This window comes from Wyeomyia smithii, chromosome 3, assembly GCF_029784165.1.
Source record: "Wyeomyia smithii strain HCP4-BCI-WySm-NY-G18 chromosome 3, ASM2978416v1, whole genome shotgun sequence".
Classification (NCBI taxonomy): Eukaryota; Metazoa; Arthropoda; class Insecta; order Diptera; family Culicidae; genus Wyeomyia; species Wyeomyia smithii.
Genome location: NC_073696.1, coordinates 223,691,744 through 223,719,609, shown reverse-complemented (window position 1 = coordinate 223,719,609; position 27,866 = coordinate 223,691,744). Strand labels below are relative to the sequence as shown.

General features: G+C 34.9%; 1 protein-coding gene across 10 annotated transcripts; it reads left to right on the top strand.

Annotated features, from left to right (window-relative positions):
• On the top strand, positions 1 to 27,865 carry LOC129727142 (uncharacterized). Of its 10 annotated transcripts, none has more exons than XM_055684642.1 (9): positions 2 to 338; positions 7,601 to 7,785; positions 23,455 to 23,706; positions 23,766 to 24,104; positions 24,169 to 25,590; positions 25,644 to 25,914; positions 26,164 to 26,457; positions 26,636 to 26,824; positions 26,887 to 27,865. In XM_055684642.1, the coding sequence occupies exons 3-9, from the start codon at positions 23,576 to 23,578 to the stop codon at positions 27,058 to 27,060; spliced, it is 2,820 nt and encodes a 939-aa protein (XP_055540617.1). In that variant the 5' UTR covers positions 2 to 338; positions 7,601 to 7,785; positions 23,455 to 23,575; the 3' UTR covers positions 27,061 to 27,865. The 10 variants fall into 10 exon arrangements, with proteins under 10 accessions (XP_055540619.1, XP_055540617.1, XP_055540613.1 ...); XM_055684638.1 differs by having other exon boundaries at positions 7,480 to 7,785; XM_055684639.1 differs by having other exon boundaries at positions 7,465 to 7,785.
• Position 27,866: the final 1 nt, after the last annotated feature.

Genomic DNA, 27,866 nt, shown 5'->3' with positions numbered 1-27,866 from the left:
CGACTTGCTCCCGTTAGACATTCGTTAGTTTTCCTTCGATCTTGGCCTCGTGCGGTTTCACCTTCCCAGTGCGTTCGTTCTCGTTCGTTCGTTCGTTAGTTCTTTTCATTCTTCTTGCACAAATAGTCCTGAGCAAGTTGTGTGGTGTTTTCAGTTTTCTCGTTTCATCTAACTTTTACGCGTTACGCTTGATTCGAGCAGAATATTCCGGTTTTGATGTTCGAAATATAGTAAACTGTACGCAAATTTGTCGCGACCTGCGAAGCTGCGAATGGTGATTGTGAACATAGCTGAATAGATTTTGAGTTGTGCGGAGCTCCATCAAATTACTTTTTAAGGTGAAAATTAGAAGATATTTGGAGAACATCAAGATGACCGTGAATGTGAATAAAAAGTTCTATATTTCACTCAATTTTTCTAACGTTGTTGGTGTTGCTGCTGTTAGTAGAATCCAAACCAAGAACTGCGCACATCAAATCATACAAATTTTACTGCGGAAACCGTCGCATCAGGATAAAATGGTTCAATCTTTACCGCGAGATTGATATCATAATTTTCCATCGAGAACAAACTCTCACTAATACTGCCACGCGTTACCCGGCGAACAAAGCAACTAGCGAAGGAAAAAAGTGATGAACCACTTGGGCGAAGGTGTGGGAGGCAAAGCCCAGCATCTCCTGCTCGTTTCGACCCACCGCTGCGGCTGGTGAGCTCGAGGCAGTTTTCCTGATGTTATCTCGCTCGAACGTTCTGCTGCCGCCCAACAGTGGAAAGTATCCATCGGGCACACAGTGAAACGTGGCTAGCAGAACGACTTCGAACTGCAGCTAAGCTACTTTTTGTATCTCCCGGGAGATGACACACATGGACGGACGGTAGGATACGGCTGTGATGCATGCAATGGGCGGTTAATGGAAGAAACTAATAAAATCGAGATTAAAAAGTGTCTTTGAAGCAGTGCAAAAGGAGGGAACTCAGTGACGTGTACTTTGTATAATATTTGGAAAGGTTATTTGTTGCACGAATTAATTTGATTTAGCAAAAAAAAAATATCGTCAGCTACCGTATAAAATCATTATTCAGGTCAAAAATTGAGAAATTACTGTTTTGATATTTTTTGTGATCAAAGATTTTTATCGTATACAATTCCGAGGAAAATTTTTGGGGAATTTCGAGCGAGTAATTTTATAGAGGGTATTATTTGTATACATTCCAACTAAGCACTAATAAAAAAGGATTTCAAATATTTTATTATCAGAAAATTAATGGAGAAAGATTGAACCTGAAAATTAATGAAATTACAGGCACAATACAATGAGAGATGTAGGATAAACAATATTTAATTCCGGTAACAATAAAAGCGAAACAGGAATAACAAATAAGAAATAAACCAAAAGTAAAAACCATGGAGATTAAAATCTGAAAAAAGAAAATAATAATAGAAAAACCATACAGAATTATATGGAAAATTTATTTAAACCTAAAATGTTGAATAAAAATACAAAAAAAAATTAAAATGAGAGTGAATAACATATGAATATTGCACGAAAAAAGTAAAAGTTGAATTGAACTAAAAAAAAACATAAAAACGAGAAATGGAGAAATGGAGAAAAATAATGATACAAATACAAATGATAGAGCAAAAAAAACATAGAAACTGTAAATGGAGGTGCACAAATGAAACGGAATTTTTGATAAAAAATTAATGAAATGAGAATATGGACGAAACTAGAAAATTGGGAAGATAAATTACAAATGATATAAGGAAGTAAAAATCAGAAAGAAAAATGAGATGAAGAATGGAGAAGGTAAAAAGAACTCGGAAATTAAAATAGAAGCGGGAATTACGCTAAGGATTCCGTAAAAAATGGAAGAGAAAAATGGGAAAAGAATCTATGAAATGGAAATAGTGAACGAGGAATGCAAAAAAAGGGAAGTGAAAATGACAACTGAGAAACAAAAAGTAGGAAAAGGAAAATCAAATATGATTAATAAGAAATGAGACATAAGAATGAGATATAAAAAACGAGATATTAGAAATGAGAAAATAAAAACGGGGAATAAGAAATGAGAAACAAAAAATGAGACATGAGAAATAATCGATGATAAGAAAAATGTTCTCTATTTTTTGAAAAAATTAAAAATGAGAAAAAAATTAAGGTACGAAATGAGAAATGAGAAATGAAAAATGTGAATCGCGAAATGAGAAATGAAGTATGAAAAATGAGAAATGAAAAATGCGAAATGAGAAACGAGAAATGAGAAATGAAAAATGAGAATCACGAAATGAGAAATGAGGTATGAAAAGTGAGAAATGAGATATGCGAAATGAGAAACGAGAAATGAGAAATGAGAAATGAGAAATGAAAAATGAGAAAAGAGAAATGAAAAATAAGAATTGAGATATGAGAAATGAGAAATGAGAAATGGGAAATAAGAAACGGGAAATAAGAAATTAGAAATAAGAAAAGAGAAATGAGAAATGAGAAATGAGAAATGAGAAATGAGAAATGAGAAATGAGAAATGAGAAATGAGAAATGAGAAATGAGAAATGAGAAATGAGAAATGAGAAATGAGAAATGAGAAATGAGAAATGAGAAATGAGAAATGAGAAATGAGAAATGAGAAATGAGAAATGAGAAATGAGAAATGAGAAATGAGAAATGAGAAATGTGAACTGAGAAATGAGAAATGAGAAATGAGAAATGAGAAATGAGAAATGAGAAATGAGAAATGAGAAATGAGAAATGAGAAATGAGAAATGAGAAATGAGAAATGAGAAATGAGAAATGAGAAATGAGATATGTGAAATGAGAAATGAGAAATGAGAAATGAGAAATGAGAAATGAGAAATGAGAAATGAGGAATGAGAAATGAGAAATGAGAAATGAAAAATGAGAAATGAGAAATGAAAAATGAGAAATGACGAATGAGAAATGAATAATGCGAAATAAGAAATGAAAAGTGAGATATGAGAAATAAAAAATAAGAATTAAGATAACAGAAATTAATAATGAAAAATAAGGAAGAAGTAATGGGAAATATAAGAAATAAGAAAAAAGAAATATGAAATAAGAAATAAGAAATAAGAAATAAGAAATAAGAAATAAGAAATAAGAAATATGAAATAAGAAATAAGAAATAAGAAATAAGAAATAAGAAATAAGAAATAAGAAATAAGAAATAAGAAATAAGAAATAAGAAATAAGAAAAAAGAAATAAGAAATATGAAATAAGAAATAAGAAATAAGAAATAAGAAATAAGAAATAGGAAATAAGAAATAAGAAATAAGAAATAAGAAATAAGAAATAAGAAATAAGAAATAAGAAATAAGAAATAAGAAATAAGAAATAAGAAATAAGAAATAAGAAATAAGAAATAAGAAATAAGAAATAAGAAATAAGAAATAAGAAATAAGAAATAAGAAATAAGAAATAAGAAATAAGAAATAAGAAATAAGAAATAAGAAATAAGAAATAAGAAATAAGAAATAAGAAATAAGAAATAAGAAATAAGAAATAAGAAATAAGAAATAAGAAATAAGAAATAAGAAATAAGAAATAAGAAATAAGAAATAAGAAATAAGAAATAAGAAATAATAAATAAGAAATAAGAAATAAGAAATAAGAAATAAGAAATAAGAAATAAGAAATAAGAAATAAGAAATAAGAAATAAGAAATAAGAAATAAGAAATAAGAAATAAGAAATAAGAAATAAGAAATAAGAAATAAGAAATAAGAAATAAGAAATAAGAAATAAGAAATAAGAAATAAGAAATAAGAAATAAGAAATAAGAAATAAGAAATAAGAAATAAGAAATAAGAAATAAGAAATAAGAAATAAGAAATAAGAAATAAGAAATAAGAAATAAGAAATAAGAAATAAGAAATAAGAAATAAGAAATAAGAAATAAGAAATAAGAAATAAGAAATAAGAAATAAGAAATAAGAAATAAGAAATAAGAAATAAGAAATAAGAAATAAGAAAAAAGAAATAAGAAATAAGAAATAAGAAATAAGAAATAAGAAATAAGATATAAGAAATAAGAAATAAGAAATAAGAAATAAGAAATAAGAAATAAGAAATAAGAAATAAGAAATAAGAAATAAGAAATAAGAAATAAGAAATAAGAAATAAGAAATAAGAAATAAGAAATAAGAAATAAGAAATAAGAAATAAGAAATAAGAAATAAGAAATAAGAAATAAGAAATAAGAAATAAGAAATAAGAAATAAGAAATAAGAAATAAGAAATAAGAAATAAGAAATAAGAAATAAGAAATAAGAAATAAGAAATAAGAAATAAGAAATAAGAAATAAGAAATAAGAAATAAGAAATAAGAAATAAGAAATAAGAAATAAGAAATAAGAAATAAGAAATAAGAAATAAGAAATAAGAAATAAGAAATAAGAAATAAGAAATAAGAAATAAGAAATAAGAAATAAGAAATAAGAAAAAAGAAATAAGAAATAAGAAATAAGAAATAAGAAATAAGAAATAAGAAATAAGAAATAAGATATAAGAAATAAGAAATAAGAAATAAGAAATAAGAAATAAGAAATAAGAAATAAGAAATAAGAAATAAGAAATAAGAAATAAGAAATAAGAAATAAGAAATAAGAAATAAGAAATAAGAAATAAGAAATAAGAAATAAGAAATAAGAAATAAGAAATAAGAAATAAGAAATAAGAAATAAGAAATAAGAAATAAGAAATAAGAAATAAGAAATAAGAAATAAGAAATAAGAAATAAGAAATAAGAAATAAGAAATAAGAAATAAGAAATAAGAAATAAGAAATAAGAAATAAGAAATAAGAAATAAGAAATAAGAAATAAGAAATAAGAAATAAGAAATAAGAAATAAGAAATAAGAAATAAGAAATAAGAAATAAGAAATAAGAAATAAGAAATAAGAAATAAGAAATAAGAAATAAGAAATAAGAAATAAGAAATAAGAAATAAGAAATAAGAAATAAGAAATAAGAAATAAGAAATAAGAAATAAGAAATAAGAAATAAGAAATAAGAAATAAGAAATAAGAAATAAGAAATAAGAAATAAGAAATAAGAAATAAGAAATAAGAAATAAGAAATAAGAAATAAGAAATAAGAAATAAGAAATAAGAAATAAGAAATAAGAAATAAGAAATAAGAAATAAGAAATAAGAAATAAGAAATAAGAAATAAGAAATAAGAAATAAGAAATAAGAAATAAGAAATAAGAAATAAGAAATAAGAAATAAGAAATAAGAAATAAGAAATAAGAAATAAGAAATAAGAAATAAGAAATAAGAAATAAGAAATAAGAAATAAGAAATAAGAAATAAGAAATAAGAAATAAGAAATAAGAAATAAGAAATAAGAAATAAGAAATAAGAAATAAGAAATAAGAAATAAGAAATAAGAAATAAGAAATAAGAAATAAGAAATAAGAAATAAGAAATAAGAAATAAGAAATAAGAAATAAGAAATAAGAAATAAGAAATAAGAAATAAGAAATAAGAAATAAGAAATAAGAAATAAGAAATAAGAAAAAAGAAATAAGAAATAAGAAATAAGAAATAAGAAATAAGAAATAAGAAATAAGAAATAAGAAATAAGAAATAAGAAATAAGAAATAAGAAATAAGAAATAAGAAATAAGAAATAAGAAATAAGAAATAAGAAATAAGAAATAAGAAATAAGAAATAAGAAATAAGAAATAAGAAATAAGAAATAAGAAATAAGAAATAAGAAATAAGAAATAAGAAATAAGAAATAAGAAATAAGAAATAAGAAATAAGAAATAAGAAATAAGAATTAAGAATTAAGAAATAAGAAATAAGAAATAAGAAATAAGAAATAAGAGATAAGAAATAAGAAATAAGAAATAAGAAATAAGAAATAAGAAATAAGAAATAAGAAATAAGAAATAAGAAATAAGAAATAAGAAGTAAGAAATAAGAAATAAGAAATAAGAAATAAGAATTAAGAAATGAGAAATAAGAAATAAGAAATAAGAAATAAGAAATAAGAAATAAGATATAAGAAATGAGAGATAAGAAATGAGAAATAAGAAATAAGAAATAAGAAATAAGAAATAAGAAATAAGAAATAAGAAATAAGAAATAAGGAATAAGGAATAAGAAATAAGAAATAAGAAATAAGAAATAAAAAATAAGAAATAAGAAATAAGAAATAAAAAACAAGAAATAGGAAATAGGAAATAGGAAATAAGAAATCAGAAATGAGTAACATGATATGCGAACAATTCCCACATGGAGAATGAGAAATGAGAATTGAGACCGGAGTAACGGTAATTGGAAGAGAAACGAGACATTGTGTAGGTGAAATGGAAAAGCGAATTTGGAACGGCAAATATCAAGAGGAAAAAGGAAATAGGAATGTGGTAAGAGAAATGGAAAAAGGAATTGGAAAAAAATGGCAAAGTGAAATAAGTTAGGGTAGTGGGATAGAAAAAGGGGAAGAATGATAGAGATAGGAAAATGGGAAAGCGAAAAGGAAAATAAACAATAGAAAAAAAAAATGGGAAAAGGAAGGGTGAATCAGGAACGGTAATCTGTTAAAAGGAGAGCTGAAAACGATGTATGAGCAAATGGAAAAAAATGAAGGTATTCAAATCGAAAATAGAATACAAAAACAGAAAAACAATTATCATAAAAAAATAAAATTGGGAAATGACACAAAATTGAAAAACTGGTAAACAAAATTGACATCCAAGGGATCTAGATCAATAAATTTCTCGTTTCCAAAGCTATGATGTCTAAACTGCATCCCTGGAGGGAATTGAAAAAACCTAAATCCAACTCTTCCGCATCTATATTGAACGCTAACGATATTTTAATGCCGGTAACGAACTTTGAATTGCACTTGATGTGTGTACAAACTTGAAACGTTAAACAAAATGTAGTCCAACAACACCTTTGTAGCCCGTGTGTGTGACAAAATGCACAACATCTTTGCGGCAAGTTAGTGTGCCAAAATAAAAGTTAACGCGGTGCAAAAGTAGCCACCATCGCACCAGAAAATGTCCAATATATGTTTGCGCGATGATAAAAATAGCAACTTCGCCTTACCCAAATAATCTACGACAGCAGCAAGCAGCGGCAACAGCAGCAACAAAATTAACGACGGGAAAATGTTGTCGAGAAAATAGACTTTTCACTTTTGCCTGAATGGTGTGCGGTGATCTATTTCGTACTCTTTCGGTCATCTCGTTCATTCGGTGCCCTGAGGGTGGGAGTATCCGCCTCAGTCTGGCAGCACCGGTCGTACGCGTCTAGTGTAAAATTGTGTTTCCAAATCGTGTGACAGTTTTCCATCCTTAGCCAGAATCATTTCCTGAGTTTTGGAATTTCACTTTCACCCATCATCGGCGGCGATCGCGTCATCCCGCGAACTGTGATTTCATGCCGTGATCGTCACCGATCGGATTTTAATGGTGTGTAGTTTTATTGAAAGAAATATTATATTTAGCCGAGTGTGGGATGATGCTGGCGGTGACGACGGAGTGTTAATTGCCGAAGGGGTTCCTTTTGCACGATGGGAGGAAAATTCTGATTGCGAGAAACCATCAAGTGGTAGTGATATTGCTTAGTTGGAGAGAATATTCCAGATGATTACGTATGTTTTGTTTGTGATTATGAATGGATTTTGAGACATTGTTTTGGTGGGGTGTATTGTGAATATCTAGGAGGAGATCGAACGAACGAATATATCGACGCATATTCTTTCAAGGAAAACTTATTTATTTGGTTGAAAAACGCGGAAATCATCTAGAAGGTTTGTTTATTTTTCAATCAACAATTATATTGCATTATGGACAATAATAACGGAGAGCAAAAATAAACTGAATTAAAACAATTATCCAAACCGTTCGGAATGTTTGCCAGATGTTTTAGGATGAATGTTTCCTGCCAGAATGACCTAAAAATATGCTTTTTTGTATTTGAATGGAACTTTGCTCACGTATTTTATATATAAAAATGAGTATATGAGTACCTATATAGCCAAGTTTTAGTTTTATATACTAGAATTGATTATTTTGACATATTTTTTGAACGATTTTTTTTTATTTCACAAAGCGTTCGCGTCCTATTTTGTCTTTTTTCGTACCTTCTGGTATTCTTTTCTTGGCTGTCATTGGACAACTCAATAATAAAACTGATCATGAAGTTCAACTAGATAGAACTTGTCTATCGATTGATTTTAATTGTCCAATAACTAGTTTTGTATATTTTTTTATTCTGTTTCTGACTCACTTTTGAAGTAGAATACTTCTCTCAGGAAGTTCGGCTACATAGGGATGTGAAATGAAAATCTAAAACCGAAAAAAGTGCAAAATATGTCCAAATCCAAATGCTAATAAATCGGTTAGTATTCGATGGATTCCCTTCGTTCTTGTAGCAATGGACTGGAAAATCTTCTAAGATTTTTCCCAGAAGAAGATAATTGTAATTTTATTGTTCAAACTATTGTACTACTGAAAATAGTCAAGCCTTGTCAAAACGGAAAATTCGACCTCTGATTGGTGGCTGATTGGTTATATGACTGCTTCCCAAGCACGGTCGACAGAATCATAGACCTTGCAATTTGAAATGTGCTATTTGGCCTATATAAGAGCCTGTTTCAGCCGAAGCCGCTCATAATAGTTTCAGACAGCGACAACAGCAGTCCTCCCTTAGCAGCAGCAGTAGCACTGCAGTGGATACCAGCGATAGCGGATAGCGGCCACAACTGTGTCATGACTACGGATAGCGTAGCAGTTCCAGCGGGTATCAGCATCGATAGCAGCTGATGCAGTGAGGCACTTTGGTGAAATGCAGTCTCTGTGCGATAGCGGGCACTAGTAAATGCATTCAATGAAAAGTTGACTCATTTTGACATCACATGAGCCATCTAGTTTTGACAAATGACTGACACGCAAGAAGCCGGGTTCTCTATCTTGTAAAAGTATTCTACTTCAACCTTGCGGTCGTGGCTTTGCACACAACCCTCCTGTGATTTTTTCATCTGTGGAAAATACTCAGTTTGTAAAGCCAAACTCGTGTGCATATTCTCTTTCATGGCGAAGTTTCTCGATATGGGTCTATCGGTTATTTGGCAAAGAAATGCCTTATTGTTGTAAAACAATTCGCAGTTGCGGAGTGACAATTATACGTAGAGTGTTATAGCTTGTTCGAGCCACGTGCCTCTGTTAGAGACGCCAATTATGATATGTAATTGGTTTTTCAAGCCACTTTCTCTGTGCATGTCATACGTTCATAGCTATAGCTACTATCAGCTGACCATTTCCGGACCTAACCCACTGTTTATGTATTGATATTTGCTATCAGTTGCGCTGCTGCTATGTACTTTGATTTCGGGGGTAAATTGGGACAAATCCTACCTAGCCAGAATTTCTTGTAATAATTTGAGCCAAAAATTTAGCTTTCCACATAAAATTTACCAAGCAGCTCATGTCAGTTTTTTCGAGATGCTCGAAAAAATCCTAAAAGTGAGATTTACCCCATGATACCTTGTTCAATACTCAAATGTTATCACTTCGGTGATGGGTTCGCGTGGAGATTACAATCATTCCAGATTGCTGTTGAATTGTACAAATGTTTGTCTCTAACCGGATTGAATTAAATTGTTTGACAAATGAAAGCGGTCTGATCTGGATTTATTCGTGGATGAAACATTTGAAAAACTTTCCAATGCCAATGGGGAATTGTCTAGTACTTTTGAGTCAAGAAACTCAACGCGTCCAATGTTGGAGAAAAAATATATTTGTCATTAAATTATTTGCATCCCACATCATATAGATGTAGTCTAGTGTCTGAATTATTTTTTCTTACAAGTATTTCAATTTTGAAATTATTTTAAAAAACTGGACACGTTGCTAATTACCTATGCAATGTTTAATGATATTTAGGAGGAAATTCTTTTACTGATATTCTAACATACCTGTTTACTGGAAATTTGAATGCAACGAAAATATGCTCTACGGGCATGTAGGTCAATCATGTATTACTTTTTGCATTGCCCATTATAGGTTATAAACCTTATTCTGGAAATCTTTACGAACGTCAAATATTCATACGACTGGCATATGGTTTTCGTCACCATTTCAGATACCTTTCGCTTCCATACAATCTTTGTCTCTGACGCACTACAAATGACAGTGCAAAATACATACTGCATTTTTTTAATTTTCTTCTTTTAAAAACAATTGCTTAGAGAATTATATACTTGATATTCCCATAGATATTTTTCCTGTTTTAATGTTGAAGTTGTTAGAATAATGCTACTGTAATTAGTCAATCATTATCCTATACTAAGCGAGCGATGGTTTCTACTAAAATACTACTCTGTGGGTTTGAAAGTCTTTGACATACTCACAAAAAAACGATATTTTTTATATAAGCAAAACTATGTGCGGGCGTACGCCCTGAATCCTTGTTTGATTCATCGTCATGAATCGTCGCAAAAATTTCTTCCTATTGCGTATAATCAATGTCAGATTCTCTTTTGGAAGTTTGACACGTTTTTGATAAATTGTTAAAAACTCGGTAGGCGTCATCCACAAATTACGTAAGGACGTAATGTTACAATCAGGATTCACCAAGCGATGCGAACGGATGCCTTCCAAAATCGCGTCCGAAGAAAAAAAAATCACAGGAAGGTTGTATGCAAAGCCACGACCGCAAGGTTGAAGTAGAATACTTTTGCAAGAAAGATAACCCCGTTACTTGCGTGTCAGTCATTTTTTCTAGTAAATAAACGTTAACCGTTTATTGGCAGTACTGTAATTTCTCTTTGTTTGATATTTTGAATGAAGTTTATTGAATATTTTTAAAATTTTGCGCAAATGAGAAGTTGAAGTGCTGCCAAATTGCAATATGCACATTTAATACGACATCATTAAACGGGAACGGAACAAAGGCTACGGTTATGCAGAACGCGAATGGCGACGCTATGCGATTCGCCTTACCGTGATGAAATGTACAGCTCTTTTTACGACGAAGTAGAGCTATACATTTCAACACATTTCGTCTGGCCGTATCACATCGCGCCGACATTTGCGTTCTGCATAACCGTAGTCAACCACTAAGCGACGCAAACGTTGTCAGAGTATGCATGTGGATGAAGATAATTAACTTTGGATTACAGTGCAAAACGAGAAAATATTAACTCTTCAAATATTCATTTGTGTTCTTCAAATTTCAGTTGTTCAATTTAATATCTGATGAAAAGTTTGTTTAATATCTGATGAAGCCTCTTATATAGGCCAAATAATGCATCCCCAATTTACTAGGTCCATAACTCTGTCGACCGTGCTTGGGAAAGCAATCGTATAACGACCAATCAGAGGTCGAATTTTGTGTTTTGACAAGGCTTAAGAATTTTCAATAGTACAATAGTACGAATAATAAAATTGCAATTTCATGCATTTGGTAGGAATCTTAGAAGATTTTCTAATCGATTGCTGCAATAACGAAGGATATCCATCGAAAACTAACCGATTTATTAGCGTTTGAAATTGGACATATTTTTCACTTTTTTCGGTTTTAGATTTTCATTTCACATCCCTATGTAGCCGAACTTCCTGAGAGAAGTATTCTACTTCAAAAGGAGTGGTATTCCATATAGCAAAACTATCGATGGTAAAACTATTATATTAATATTTAAGTATTAGATTAGCTGTGCGTTGGAAGATCTACGGTCTCCGACACTGAATAGCATGATTCTACAAAACTACGTGATTTATTCATGTCGACCTAAAACACTAGAATTAAAAAAAAAATCTAAAAATAGTTGTATCAACCTACTCCTTGGAACAATTAGGTCGAAAATATGCGATACATAAATAATCTTTGAAACCCGTTCACAACGTCCTGTTTTGAGAAATCGGGCACTACTAATGCCAGAGCTGAATTCCTACGAGCATATAGACTAGGGTGGGGAAAAGTAATCGATTTTCCAGAACCAAGTTTTTTTGGTTCCTTTTGGGGCCCCAAACAACCCCAAAACGGATTTTAGGGAGGGGTGTTGCACAAAAAACTCCACTTTGTCGTGTCCAACGTACAGATAAAACATCGCAGAATTTAGCAATTGTTGTTCTTTTGAAATTATCCATAACTTTTCTAGTTTAGACCACTGTGCATTGTGGGATTTTCAAATAAATTTTTCCACCAATTGTTTATGTCTTGAAATATAACCCTTGGAATGTGTAGGAACTATTTTGGAAGTTATTACATAAAATGGTGGTTGAAAACTTGCTTTACAAGAAGTATTTCGTCGGTTTTATATCACTTTTTTGTACTTTACGACCTTCAAAAGGGCATTACTCAAAAATGTACCATACGATGATTTTGAAATTTTGACCAGTGATTCTGGACGTCATAACGAATCGAATGGTGCATATTTTTTTTATAATAACGGTCTGTGGGAGCACCGTGAGATAAATACCTAAATCAAATCAAATTTTATTATATTTTCTGGAAAATATTTCCTTCAATCTCTCGATGCAAAAGCTGTTTTTCTAATGGTAGTTTTGATTTATTTTATTTGGTTTTTACATCTTCGAGATAATCAATATAACATAATTTATCATTACGAATGTATGTGAAACAAACGCCGGCAAACAGTCTAAAGACAATTTTCAATTTATTTCGTCGGCACATGCATTGTTTACAACATACTATAATAGAAAACTCATTGTTCTAAATGAGAGATATTAAAAATAAAAATATAAAAAATGGCGCGATTATCCGGAGGATTCGATTATCCGGAGCGAAATGTTTTTCAAAACTCCGGATAATCGAGTCCGACCTGTAATGAATTTAATGCCATCCGATTCCGTTCGCACCATTCCACAGTGGTTCGCCGATAGGTCAAAAATAGAAAAAAAGTTTTTTTGTTTTCTGCTTATTATCGATTTATTGGATCGGTTATGTACCTGAGAATGCAGAAAAACTGTTTTTGTTGACCTATTTTATGAACAGTTCACTTTTGACCACAAGATAAGTGAAGGTGTTTGACACTTGCAAAAAACAGTACGTGTTTTTTACATTGTATAAATATCCGCTTAGGAACAAATTCAGTCGCTTCATCTGTTTCTTTTATTATGAAACTTAAGAAAACAGGTATGTTTTGCTCTTGCGATATTGTTTGGATAGATATGTGCTAAACTGTTATCAAAATTAGTCGTAGGAGGGAACGTAGTAATAAAGTCAAAGAGCACCACTCATATTGCAATTCATGTTAACTTTTAAGTGTGTTCCGCGCGAGATACTACCACCAAATTACCACCAAAAGAAAGGCTCAGGACTCAGGAAAGATTTGTTAAAGGTTTCATTTGCAAATATTTTCATCCAAGTCGATGACAAGCGGCTCAAGACTGTTACTTTTTTGCTTGAATTTTATGTTTTCTGCATAGTTTCTTAGAAGGGTTGTGGTACATACAGCTCAAATTTACAAATCTGTTTTCAAACATTTGTCTATATTCGAATATCGATATTTGGTGTTGATACACGGGAGGTTTCTGAGACAATATCGAATTTTTTTGAGGTTTTTCCTATGATCTTTGATTTGAAACTTTGATCGCTTTGAGAGTTCATTTAACACAACCCGATTGAGCTTAAATTTTGCATAGGGACTTTTTTAGAAAAGACAAAACTTTTGAAAACTGCCACATTTTAAAACTCAATGGTAAAACTTTTCGCTATATTCTATTGACACTCTATTATGTATGCATGATAATGGGAATGCCGGAAAATTGAAACAAGTTGGATGATGACAGTCTCAAAAAAGGTTGTTATAGTCAAAACACACCTGATTCTGTCGATTTCAGAAGTTTTCAAGAACAGTACTGCACAAAAATGAATTATGACCGGACCGCCCTTGCCATACAACTCGAACCACTGTGCATTCGTTTAAAACATCGATTTGCTGCTAAACATCCAGTGTATCATCGTCATCTTCAATTCTGTGTAAAATCAGCGAACGATAATCTCGGTCAATCGAGCACATGATTGAAGTCATTAAAATAGAGCAGAAAGATTAGCGGTCCTAGGGGACTGCCCTGAGGTAAACATGAAGTAGCCGTGAAGGGAGCAGAATAACTTGTGGCGATGTTCACGCTGAGCTGACGATTGGTTAAATAAGATTCAAACCACATTTGAAGCGAAAGTGCATTCCAAAAGCTCAAAACGGAAAAAATGAAAGGTTGTTACAGTAGGTATTCAACCATTCCTATGAACTTCGGTGTCCCTAGTCATTAACAAAACGCTTCAACTTACGTTAGAGTTCGCATAGTAATTGCTCACCGAATTCGTCGGTTCAATGTTATGTTTACGAGTAAACTCATTCAAGTCTCTAAAAAAAAGTTAGTAGTTAGAGATTCCGAAATTCACAGGAATAATTGAACAGCTACAATCTTTAATTTTTTTCCGGTTTAAGCTTTTGGTGTGCACCTGTGTTGACCAGTGTAATGTACCCGAGGGCATGGGTGGGGATCAATGTAGCCGCATGAACATAGTTATTGTCTAGGATGTCTTCCAAGTCGATACGGTGTAAAACACTAAGCATCCTGGCGAAATCAGCTCTTTTAAAGTTATGAGCAACAACATCTGAAACGTTGTCAATGTTATCAGTCGTAGGATAACTATTTAATACCAAGTGAAGCGAAGGGTATTACAATTCACTAACGTACAGGTGCCGAGGTAACTCGTAAGTTTGTGCCAATGCTCACAGGACACATATCATACAACCGACCATGTTCATTGAACCAGCGTTAAGAGTGGACATTGCAGGATTTGGATACCCGAAATCGCGATTTGAAGAACACCATTTCAATCCTAGCAGGTTGAAAGCACCTACAACAAGGATTTCATCGGAAGGATTGGCATCGGCGGCTACGGAAGTGAAGGACCCATTGTGCGCATCGATCACGACGGTATCACGAGTACGCTCGGGTGGAAAGTCCACCTCGCATATGTGAAGATTTCGATCAGAGAGTCCAGTCCCAGTCGCTCAATTTTTTCTACGTTGCTCCACGATTGATTCTGAAGTTTTGAAACTGTAAACCCACGACATACAGCCAGGGCTGTCATTCGCACACTCATTGCGCTCAGTGTGTTAATTTTACGTCAAGGCACAACGAGAACGGTAGGTACCTACACATTTTGGCAACCAACAGGCACATACAGAAAGAGCGAAAACGAAAAGACTATGAAAGATATCACCAAGTGAGAAATATTTCAAGAGGGGAAGAACGTAAACACTTTGTGCTGCTTTTTGTGGCACATTGTTTGAAAACAAAGTGTTTCAGCTTAAGCAGTTTGCGATGCGTTGCGGGTAGAAAAAATAGGAGAACATTTTTGAGAATTCTCGACTACTTTGTGGTAAGGTCGTATGTCTAAACATAAACGAAACGAGTGAGAGTTATATCCCTTGTACTACACAAGCACAAATCATCTCTCACTCGTTTTGTTTACGTTTAGACATACGACCTTATCACAAAGTACTCCAGAATTCATTTAAACACGATTCTCAATGGCGTGGGCGTGTTTCTTAGGACATACTTATTACGCACGTCCCGTCATGTTTCTGTTCCGATATTTATATCAAGCGCTACATGCCTTCACTACTGATACTGTTCATTAGGATAGCAATGACTTGTATGGAAAAAATTGTCCTTCGTCGCATTTAGTAGTTCGCTCAGTCGAAAAGTGAAACCTTGACCGCTTTGCAGTATCCCTTCCCGGAGTTCGCTTGGGAGGAAATTTTGTATGAAAACATTTTTTGAGTAGACGAAACTTTTGAGCTTTATTGCTAAACGAAATTCAAAGGTCTCACTTTCTCATACGTTCCATTGGCCGCAGCTCAAGAATTTATGAATCCAAGAAAATCGATTTTTTTTTAATTTTTGTTTTTGGATAACACCAGATCTCGACGTTTCATGCATGTTTAAGGCATTTGACATCAAACATTTTTTGATGTCGACAAATTCGTGAACCGCCTGTGCATTTTTTTCATCGGTCAAACAATAATACTTACTTGTTCTCGAAGTCCGATCAAGCTGAAGTTTGATATGAGGACTTTTTTCGAAGACGAAACTTTTGAGCCCTAGGGTAACGGGGGTATTTTGGCCCACATACATATTTTGGCCCACCCGGTAACATTTTACGCATTTTATCTGATAAATTCAATGAATATTAAAAAAATATGCATGTAACATTGAATAACACACCTAAGAATCATACAACACTATGATTTTCGGCGAAAACTGGCTCTAGTTAGTGTTATTTTGGAATTAGTTCATACATATTCAGAGTCATGGCTGAGTCAACCTAAAATCAAGAGGAAGTGGTAATATACAACTTAACGTCCGGAAGCTAATGTAACAAATATGTATGCTTTTGAAACAATTCGTTGTTGTAGTAATATCAATAAAATGTCATAGGAACAGTTTGTATACTCTAACATGTTGGAAAAGTTGAAAAAGTGGTTAAACGCATGGCCGAAATGTGTTTGCCTCTTTCTGAAGCAAACATATTTTGGCCATGCCAAGTTTTGACATCTCTTTGATTACCGTTCGGCTGTTGCACGTGAACAAAGAAGCAGCTTGTGACAATTTACAGGTAATAACTTCTTAATTTATCACATTTAACGATGGATATGAAATTAGATGAGAATGCCTGTCAAACCGCTATAAGCCAAATCATTTCATTTTTGGATGCCTAAAATTTACAAAAAATCACAGCAGAAGGATGTCCCTCAAACCCACTGTTTTTGCTCTAAAAATACCGATGATGATCTTAAATATGATTAGTCCGAACTATTTCCATATACGTCTGTAGATATAAAGGTGGGCCAAAGTAAAAATTTGGTGGACCAAAATATGTTTTTAGTACTTCGTAGAAATTTTGATATTTCTAGGACATTTTTCAATATATTGCATTGTTGAACGGTGTATATTAAAATAGACACTTAGCTTTTAACAATGGTATAACAGAGTAGGTATTTATGTTGAAAAATTGTGTTTATTTTTAATAAACTGTGCGAACACTTCCCAAAGCTGGCCAAAATACCCCCGTTACCCTACTTGTAAACGAAATTCGAAAAGTCGATTTCTATTGCCACCCTACTGTTCATGTACGAAACATATTGGGCTGTTCGCACCTACGTGAACTCTCATACGTAATTGTCGAAATGCTCGTGATGACAAATATAAAAATATTTCTTTCCTTCTTTTTCGCACGCAAAAACCAAACAAATATCAGCAACACGTTCAACGCGAATTGAATCTGATAACACGGTGCAACAAAAATTGACATTTTTTCTGCCTTGGTTTCAATATATAATTTTTCTGTGTATTTTGACGCAAAACCAAATATCCTTGAGTTTGAACATATTTCAACTTAAGGGGCAACAATGAAGCCATTTTGATTTTTTGGGAAATTGGAAATTTTCGATGTTTTTTCGACGCCATTTTGTTTTAAGACCAAATATCAAAATTCTAAGAGTTTGTCCACATATAAGCATCTTCTTACCTATCTTTTCAAAAAAAAAAAAAAAAAAAAAAACAAAAAAATTACAGAAAAACAGAACTGTGATTCTACAAAACCGATTTTGGCATGTTTTTAGTATATTTCACAAAGCAAAATAATATCGAGTTTGTCAGAGCATTAACGGTAAAGCGCTAATATCTTAAAGTGGTAGTCAAATTATGTCTTATATTGAGTAAAAAAGTCTCAGGAATCGAATGGTTGGTGTCTGATCCACGTAAAATGTCAGCAACATACCAATTTTGCCCCGATTCCCCTACAATACTAAAATACGTTCTGCTCGATGTTAGGTTAACTTATTTGAAATCTGTTTAATGTAATATCAAGAGTGTAAGCGATACTCAAAGACACAATAACAATTTGTCTTTACATGATCCTCCCCCTTTTGCGGGAAGGGGGTTTATTTTTTTGCCAGGACCGGTCGAAACATAGAAATCTCACTTGAGCTATGAGACAGAATCATCGCGTCTTCGATAAAGTTAAATGCGACCCCCTTCCCGCAAAAAGGAGAGGATTATGTGAAGACAAATTGTTATTGTATCTTTAATGATCGCTTACACTCTTGATATTACGTTAAACAGATTTAAAAAAAGGTAATTTAACGTCGAGATAAACCTATTTTTCTTAGTATAGAAGCATTTGTTTTAGCCGAAAGTTATATAGTTTTTGGGCGAGGTACACGCACCGTTACAAAGTGGCAGGTTTCTGAACAAAAGTCTGAAAAAAAACCTAAAGGTCTTTCTGAAAGTATTGCAAATGAAAATGACATAAGATGTCAATTTTGGGGTGCTTAACTCTTTTCTGATGTCAGAAAATGTTATTTATCTAAAATTCCCTTAGATCTTTCTCATTTACAGATTTCTTTTTTGTTCAAATCATTCTTGGTATACTTATTCTTTATCGAAAAACTGTAGACCCGTATTTTCTTGTTTGATTCTTAGGGTGCTCCTTTTTGAATTAAGGTTGTCTGAAAATAGACAACCATTTTTTCCTTAATTTCTAACTGTTGAACCAAGTTTGACCAATTTAAAATCTTTTAATGGAAAATTGTAAGTAATCAATAGGCCTTTCAAGAAAAATGTACAAACCGGGACCTGAAAATTGCAAAAGTACGGTAAATTTTATGCATTATTTATAATTTTATAATCATGTGATCAATTAAAGCATATATTACAACAATCTTGCATAGACTTTTGAATAATAATCCATTGTGGTTCTGTGCAATGGAAAATTAATGAATTAAACTGTTATTGGTTTATTGTGGTGTGGTTATTGTTTATTGTGTTATAGGTTTACATGATAAGTACTTAGTAGGATTTGTATCAAATTAAGTCTCTCCGTGAAACAGCTGGTTTTCTTGAAGAAGTAATCGCGCACAACACTTAGTGGGCCTTGCTGGCAGTACAGTGATGCTTTGTCTCATCTTCTTATATATAAAATAAAGTTACATATATGTACGACCGCCCATAACTTTACAACGGAGCATCTGATTTGAGCTGGCTTTGTTTTGTTGTGTTCGTCTTCATCCAAGGCAAATTGTTACGGCGAGAAAACTAGGAAAATTTAAAGGAAAACGGTGGAATTTACGAAAATAGAATTTCCATACGACGAAGAAATGAGATCGCAGAAGGCGCAATGAACAACAATAATATGACAGTAGTGACTCTCGACAGTTATTTTGATCAATTTGATAAATCATCCTTTAAAAGCTACCACCGAAAATAAAATACAAATACAAACACGAGCGACTGGTGGCTACCGTCACGGTGATCGGTTCAACTATCTAAACATATAAAAGTGCAGCTTTGTCTGTCTGTCTGATCCATATAGGCTTGGAAACTACTGAACCGATCGACGCGAAATTTTGTATATAAGGCTTTTAGGGGCCGAGAGAGGTGACTAAGATAGTTCGAGACCCCCTTCTTCTGGGAGAGAGGGGTCCCATACAAATGAAACACAGATTTCGCACAGCTCGAGAACCAATCAAGCAAATATAACCAAATTTGGTATGTGAATGTTTTTTTATGTAATAAATATGTCCATAATGGTTCGACACCCTCCCTTCTTCTGGAAGGAAGGGGTTCCATACAAATTAAACACAAATTTCTGCACATCTCAAGAACTAATCAACTAAATGGAATAAAATTTGGCAGGTCAATATTTTTAGGGGTAACAAATATGTCCATAATAGATTGGCATCCCTCCTTCTTCTGGAAGGGTAGGATTTCCTATAAAAGAAACTCAAATTTTTTCACAACTCCAGAACTTTTTCGATAAGAGTAAATGAAACTAAATTTAGCATGTGGAGGTTTTTGAGGGCAAAAAATAGGTTAAAGGTGGTTCAACATCCCTTCCACTTCTTGATGGGAGGGCTTTTATACGAATCAAACATAAATTTCTATTGTGATTTGATACTCCTCCGTACTCTGGAAGGGGAGGCAGGTCTCCCATACAAGCTAAACAGATATTTCAACCAGGTTTTCCTGAAAACAGCCTACAATGATCGGGTCGATGCACAGGAGTCGAAACTCGACTCCATACGCCATTTTTAAATTTAAGATGGAATCTTTCGGTTTCTAATATGGGTATTTCCGGAATCGTAATGGTGCTCTGAAGCAACAAGTCGACCTCAGACAATATTTTGAATTGTAAGATGGCAACTTCCGGTTTTTGGAAAACAGCCGAAAATGGCCGATTTCCATCCAATATGAGTACCTCCGGAATCAGAACGATGCACAGAATCTAGAAATCGATCATATACACCATTTTGAATTTCAAGATGACGACTTCCGGTGTCTGAAAAACAGTCGAAAATGATCAAATAGTTCCACTCAATATGAGTGTTTCTTTAACCAGTATGACGTTAAGAGGCCAGAAATTTTCTTCAAATGCCATTTTGAAATCCAAGATGGCGACTTACAGTTTCTGGAAAACAGCCGAAAATGAGCAATACCACCCACTATGAGTATCTCCGGAATCAGAAGCTAAAAATTTACCACATACACCATTATGAATTGTAAGATGGCGACTTTTGGTTTCTGGAAAACAGCCGAAAAAGACCAAATAACACCCAATATGGGTGTTTCTTGAACCAGAATGACGCCCAGGGGCCAGAATTCGTCTCCAGAAGCCATTTTGATATCCAATTTAGCGACTTTGGGATTCGGAAAAACTGCCGAAAAAGACCGAATATTGCTGAATATAAATATTTCCGTAATCGAGATGATGCATAGAAGCCAAGCATTGACCCTGGACACTCTTTAGAAATCAAAGATGACCACTTTTAGTTTCTGGAAAACAACAAAATTACTGAACACCACCCAATATGGGTATTTGCGGAGTCAGATTGATGCCGTAAAAACAGCTGAAACTAATCGAATACCACTCAATATGAATATTTTCAGAATAGAGGTGATGTACAGAAGCCAAATGTCGAGGATGTTGTCATTATGATAAAACCAGTCATTTCAAACGATTTGTCTTTTGACTTTGATCATATCCTATGGCCGATTTGTCGTACATTTTTAGACTATAAACAAATCGCAAAGAATCAATGGATTTGGAATGTTTAGAATTATTAAATTAAACACCAAAATGGGCGAGACGAAGTTTGTTGGGTCAGCTAGTTTCTTCTAAAACATAAAAAAAAACTTCACGCGCCTACATTTTTATTAAACCATACCATGATACAAACACACTTAGCAATACATACACTAAGCAAGCGATGAATGATTTATGAATGAATGAATGTGTAGCTACACTTTTTTCGGACTACACTTTGCAGTTTCAAAAAAAACATTTTCAATGTAGTTGCAGTGGTGTGCGTAATAATGGGATGGCTGTCAATTTATTTTGTTTTGGTCATTATCGCCATCGTCATTTTGTCTCGTTTCCATTTCATATGTCCATCTTGCAAACGTGCTGAAAAAAAATTTACCTGACACTGTACCACGTGGAACGAGAACCAAAACAAACCAGTTTTGACACATACGTGTGAATCTGTTGGTAACTTCCTACGGTACACTCTGCTTTTTTCGGCTGTAGTCCGGGACAGAAAAGTGTAGTCCGGAAAGTAAAATAAAACATTTACGGTGTAGTCCGAGTGTTGCTTCACCGCGAAAACGAAAACGACATTAGTATGGGAATGAATCCATGCACTTTTCAAAGCTCATGTTGAAGAGTGGAAGAACCTAAAAGTGTTTAGACAAAACAACGTTTAGAGTATGTTTATTCTTAATTTAATTCTTTTTGATGTTGACTAACGTCTATATCGAAGTTAGGCGCCTGAATTTGAAAATCTAGTAATTCAACCAGGGAAAACCAGGGAAAAGTGGTCAGGTTTTGAGCGCTTATTTTTCAGCCATTTATAATCAGGTTTTCGAGGTTTTGGCATCAATCGATCAGAAATTCTTTAACGGTTAAATTTATGTAACGAAAACAAACTATTGTTTGAGATACACTATTGAAAAATTGGTAATTAATATCGATTGTCTAAATCATACCGCACAGACAATCACTACCTCTCTCTTTCCAAGCACAGTCGACACTAACGGATACAATCGATCTGACTTTGTTGTTATTGTTGATGTCACTTTCTGTTTCCGATGCTTATTTACGTTCCTTGTCATTTCATTTCCTGCTTAGCCCCTCCTTCTTTCTAACTAACTGACGAAGCCTTGGTATAAAAGGTACCGTTCGAACATTTCACCCCATCAATTTCATTACTAACCCGTACCGGTTACATACGGACGCTAGGTGTTAGCAGCTGAAAGGAGGAAAGACAAAATAGTACCGGTCATCTCGTGCCGGTTTCACCCGTAATGCTGGTGGCTGTTAGTAGTACATGGCTTCTGCAAAATACTAAAATGGCTGTTTTAATGGAATATAATAATACGGTAGTCAACGTCATGCGGTCGTGTCTTGAATACCACCCTTCTACTATTTTCTTTTTGCAGTTCATACATTATATTATAAAGAAAAATTGGTTAAATCTTCTGCGGCGAAAAAACGAATGCTCGAGCCTTGCTTTTCTCATTCTGCATCAGATTTTGTACAGTCGATTTGTGAACCTTCCCAGCTGCTACACGCCAATTACCCTTGAATTGCTGCTCGCTCCCGACGACTTTTTTTGTTTTCCGTAAGTTTCGCTTTGCGAAGCTCTGGGGTGTTGAACGGGTTTTTATCCCTAGGCACGAATTGGACGTTGTTGACCGCATTCAATGCCTTTTTGCCGTAGTGGTATGAGGCCAAATTCGGCCAAAACAGCACGGAACCCGTTTGCTGCTGCAGTAATGGCAGGAGTCGTTTTTGAAGGCACTCGTTGACGTAAATTTTCTGGTTGATGGTGCCGGTTGTTAAAGAAATACCAGGTATTTTTTTGCATATTCGACAATTTTTCCGGTTTCCGAGTTGTGGTCAACCTCTGCCCAAGCACACTTATCACTGTAGACACCGTCGTTTGAGGCAAATTGCTTAGCTTTTTCGCTAACTGTTTATGCGACAAAAGCCGAAAATTCTTGGTGCGCGTGCAGAATTTTTAAACACCGTTCTTCTTGCGTGGAGACCTTTTTGACGACTGAAGAGCGTGTGCCGAAAACAAAGTAGGCACATTATTTCACATACCTGTGCCAACAAAAATAGGGGTTTTCATTAATTTTTCAAATAATTGAATATGGGATTAATGTTGAAGTTAACCACTTTTTGGTCGTTCCACCCTCTATACTATATTTTGAATACATAACCTTCAAACTATAACATTGGCTTATTCAAAGATGCTCAAAGATTGATCTTATGTTGTGCTAGATTTGTAATATATACCTACCATAAAAATTCTGACAGTGTTTTGTTCGATAATGCTTACAATGTTGTGTTTTTTTTTTTTTCTTATCTTCTCCAGAATCATGAGTTAATTCGTCTGAAACGACTGCCGAAAAGCTGCTTAAATAATAATTTAGTTCATAACACGCGTTAATACTAATTTTTCTGCTAAGATCAACACTTCCACACATCAATGCAAGATGGCACTGGTAATGTTGCCATGCGATTTACCATGGTGGTCCAATGTCCAGAAGAAGCTGACTCAGATAGAAGGGTCGACCTCACTAGAGGTGATTCTCGAAGTAATGCAGAAGTTGCACGAGTTGTGCAAGTAAGTTTCTTGCCCTTTATCACCGATGAGTCATCTTGATTAACCTCGCTTCATTACAGCGTTAGTCTCGATCCGGATGACGACGGCAAGGATAATGCAGTCTTCGAAGGACTGCGTCACTTCGTGGAGCAAACGTTAACCGAGGAGGAGCGGACCCATTTTCTGCAACATACCGTCAAGCACATCGCTCGGTACGCAAGGGATCTCAAACTGTACCGTCCACCACGGGGGCTTAGCTTTAGCCTCCAGCAGCAACCGGACAGCTACGAGTTGGGGTACCGGCTGGTGGCGTCCCTGCTAGCGAACGCTTTCTTCTCCACATTTCCAAAACGTACCGAGAAAACTCATCCAACGTTACAAGACTTCAATTTTACTTATTTTTTTAAAGGTTTAGTAGAGTGAGTACTTCGTGGAATTCGAGTCGAGTGTGTTTAATTGTTCGATTTTCTCTGCATTTTTTAGTAATAATATACAGAAAGCGAAGTTCCGAAGTTTTCTGAACTATTTCGACTCGCTGGTGACTAATCCATCGATGCTGGATGGAACGCTCAAGGTAAGCCGGAAGGTTTTGACCGGAAAACAATGGTTGACGATCGAGGATTGGCTGGAATGCGGATTACCGTTGTGCGACGTAGAAATTAAACATGAAGGGCGACTGGATAAGGCAAGCTCGGACACTATGCAGGCCGTGTTCGCGAATGCCCGCCTGGGCGGTAGTGTGTTAAGTGACGGCGATACTCAGGAGTCGGTGCAATTCTTTACCTTTCCAGAAATGTTGGCTGTGTTGTTGTACGTAGAAGCGTTGGAAGATAACGAATCGCTGCAGGTTGAGAACGCACATCATATAGCTCGAATAATAGAACCTCGGGGAAGGGCGTTGTACGAACGGATCGAACAGCCCAAGAAAACCTCTCTGTGTTGTATCGATGCAGAGAACTACCGAGCAGTTCCTTCGCAGCAGTTCGAAGAAGACGATATCCTGCGTGAATTGAATAAGTGCCTTTTAGCGTTTAGACAGAATACTACCTGTCCAGTGGTGGAAGTGAAACCGAGCGAGAAGCAGCGACCCACGCGGTTGGATCAACTGGAAACCAATTCTAGTAAAGGTCGCCTTTCGCCGATCGGAGAGCGTGATCGAGAAGGTTCGACGCCCGGATCTCCGGACGTTTTTACCACCATTTTTATTCGACAACCTACCCCAAACTCCAAACGTTCCAGTAGTGATTCGAACAAGCTGGAGAAAGACATCAATAAAAGACGATCCTGGCTGTCGCCCGAACGACCAGTAGGAAACGGGTCGTCTATAAATTCTTCTACCGGATCTACCAGTGGAGTTCTGACGAGTGGTAAGCATCGTGGAAAGTTCATAATACTGGGTTCATCTGGTGAGTGTCTACCGGTGAACAGGCACCCATTGCAAGTAACAACTCGAACAGATTCGTTCTCCAGCTGCGAATCTAGCAACGATGAATTTCACAGCGCTCGGGGAAGCTTTGACGAGGACGACGAAGATGGGTTTCGCGCGGGGAAGTACGCAACGGAACTGGACACCCCGGAACGAAGGTTAAATTTTGCTCAAAAACTGCGAGAGGCATTGCAGGACAATAATTCCGTTAGTACGGAGGATAGTAATTATGCAGTAGGTATTAGTGTGGCAGGATCGCAACCCCAGGACCAAGATATTCGAGTACGAAGGGGAGGTTCGTGTGGGTTTGTCTTGGATGGATCGATGGGAAGCACATCGGAGGAGCGAGAGTGGTTCGACCGATGCAATCGAAGGCCGAATGGAGTACTGGAGCGGAACGAAACAAACGAATCGTCTAGGTACAGCTTTGACTCCGATCTAGGTTCGGAGCTGGAAGAGGTTTACGAAAAGTTTGCCAAGTATGTCAATGGTTTGATAGTGGAATTAGTTTCTAAAAATTGCTTTGTTTCAGATGGCTGGAGGAGCCCATTAACAGTGACAAGCCAAAGAAGCTAGACGCACGGGACGAAGCCGTTCTAAGATTTGCGAATTCCCTGTTGAAACGAACGTTGAGTGAAAGTTTTGTGGGAATGCCCCTGACGGAAGATGGATTAGTTGATGACAAAGGAGCGGAAGGAACTGTGATTATGAGTAACGGAAACCAAAAGAATAAGGTAGTGTTGAACGTAAGATCTCTGTCCCTGGAATTGGCGAAACATAAACACAAACTTGCGGCTCAATTGGTAAGTTTGGCCTTTCCAAATCGATGCGATTGGCAGAATTAGTCTTTGCTTCGGTTTGAGAGAGCTGTTTAAGTTTTTAGTATAGTTAATTTTAAACGGATTTTTTCTACCGTTTTGCTTTCTCTTTGTTTCCCATTTTCCTGTCCCGTAATTTTTGCTTTGGTTTGATTTCATTGTACCATATACAAAAAATCATCCGCTGCTTCAAATCCACCATCCACACCCTGTTTGACAACGTTACATGTGAAGCGCAATGAATATCTGGCGTTGGAGCCGGCCAAACTCTTCAAGTGTCCCAACATTCAGTTGAATCAAACTGACCAGCGGAAACTTCTGCACCGGTTACGCTCTAGCACTTCGATCTGTTCCACAACGTCCGATTTGCGTCCTCCGGCGGTTCCACCGAGGGCTAAAAGGCGGACCCGCCGAAGACCGGTTACTGAGATGCAGCGCTCGTCACTGAAAACTCGGCTGCAAAACTACAAACCAAACTGGTCCGTTTCCTACTACCAAGATGTAAAATGCGATGATGTAACGTTGAAGGTAGTATCGTTATCACAGTGTTTTGTTTGTTTGCTATTGTTTCCAATACACTCTTCGTATTTTCTTTTGGTTTTTCGTAACACTGCTTCTCCATCAATCGGATCTGTCGAATTAACACGTTCTGTTTCTGGGTTAGTGATAAATGTCAAACTTACCGTTCTAATTTCGTGACTTCCAGATATCACAGTTGGCGCAGAAACGGACCTTTAATGTCAACTTACGGCCGGTAGCCACCGGGAACTGGGGTTGCGGTGATTCCAGACGAGGTGACGTTCAGCTTAAAATGGTTATCCAATGGATGGCAGCCAGTGTTGCCGGTTTGCCGTATCTAATATACTACACCGCTGGAAGTGAGAAACTTTCCAAGGTACGTTGACCCAGAAAATTTTTAAATATCCCTGCATTGAAAAACTGCTTTCCTGTTTCCAGCTGGACACAATCTGCCGGATTCTGAAGGATCGCAAATGGACCGTCGGTGAGTTGGCTGCCGCAACACTGACCCACGCGAAGGACATCCTGGAGGATCCACTCTATTACAACAACGATCGGAGCTACTGTTCGTTTTTCGACAAACTGATCGGATTGGAACGGGGAGGGCAATGAAATAAGGACACTCACTTCGGTCGCAACGGGTTTGCAGATGAGGACTGAGAGGACAGAAAAAAAACAAAAGACAGCCGTCGAGGGCGAATATTAGGTGCACATTTTCAACCAAGCACAACCGATAGAAATCTCGTAAAACAAAAGCAATATTTTACTGTTTTATAGGATTTTATAGGACAGTTGAATGTTAGCGATGGCAGGAAGAAACCTAGTTTTGTAAATACCCTAAACTCATACACAGATTGCGTTGGTAAAGTCTTCCTTCGAAGACTTAAAATTAACATGTTTACATGCGCGCAGGTAAAAATGTTTTTTTTTTGTACATAACAGACAAGAAACAAGAATAGCTAGACATCATAAAAGACTTTTCATGTCAACAGTACTTAATAACACTTGAAGCATGTCGAAAAGAAAAGTCTTCTTGTACGTTCTATGCAAAATTGTCGATATCCCAAGTATAGTATAAATTAACAAGTAATGTCAACTGCTTCCAATATCGCAAGACAGAGAGCCAAACATTATATAGTTGTAAGGAACTAACACATTAACATATATTATTAATCATTTAAGGTAGTAGATTTAATTATAAAACGATATCCGATGATTCAACAAAACAAGCAGTACATAGCACAGTCTAGTGGTAAATACATACTTCTAGAAGAGAAAAAATGTAAATTAACAACGGACGTTTGTGAAACTTATACAAAAATCAAGTTTTATATAGAATTATTATACGCTTACCAGATGATGGAGAGGTAATAAATATAACGTATTGAGTAAACACACGCGATCGATGTTTGAAATAT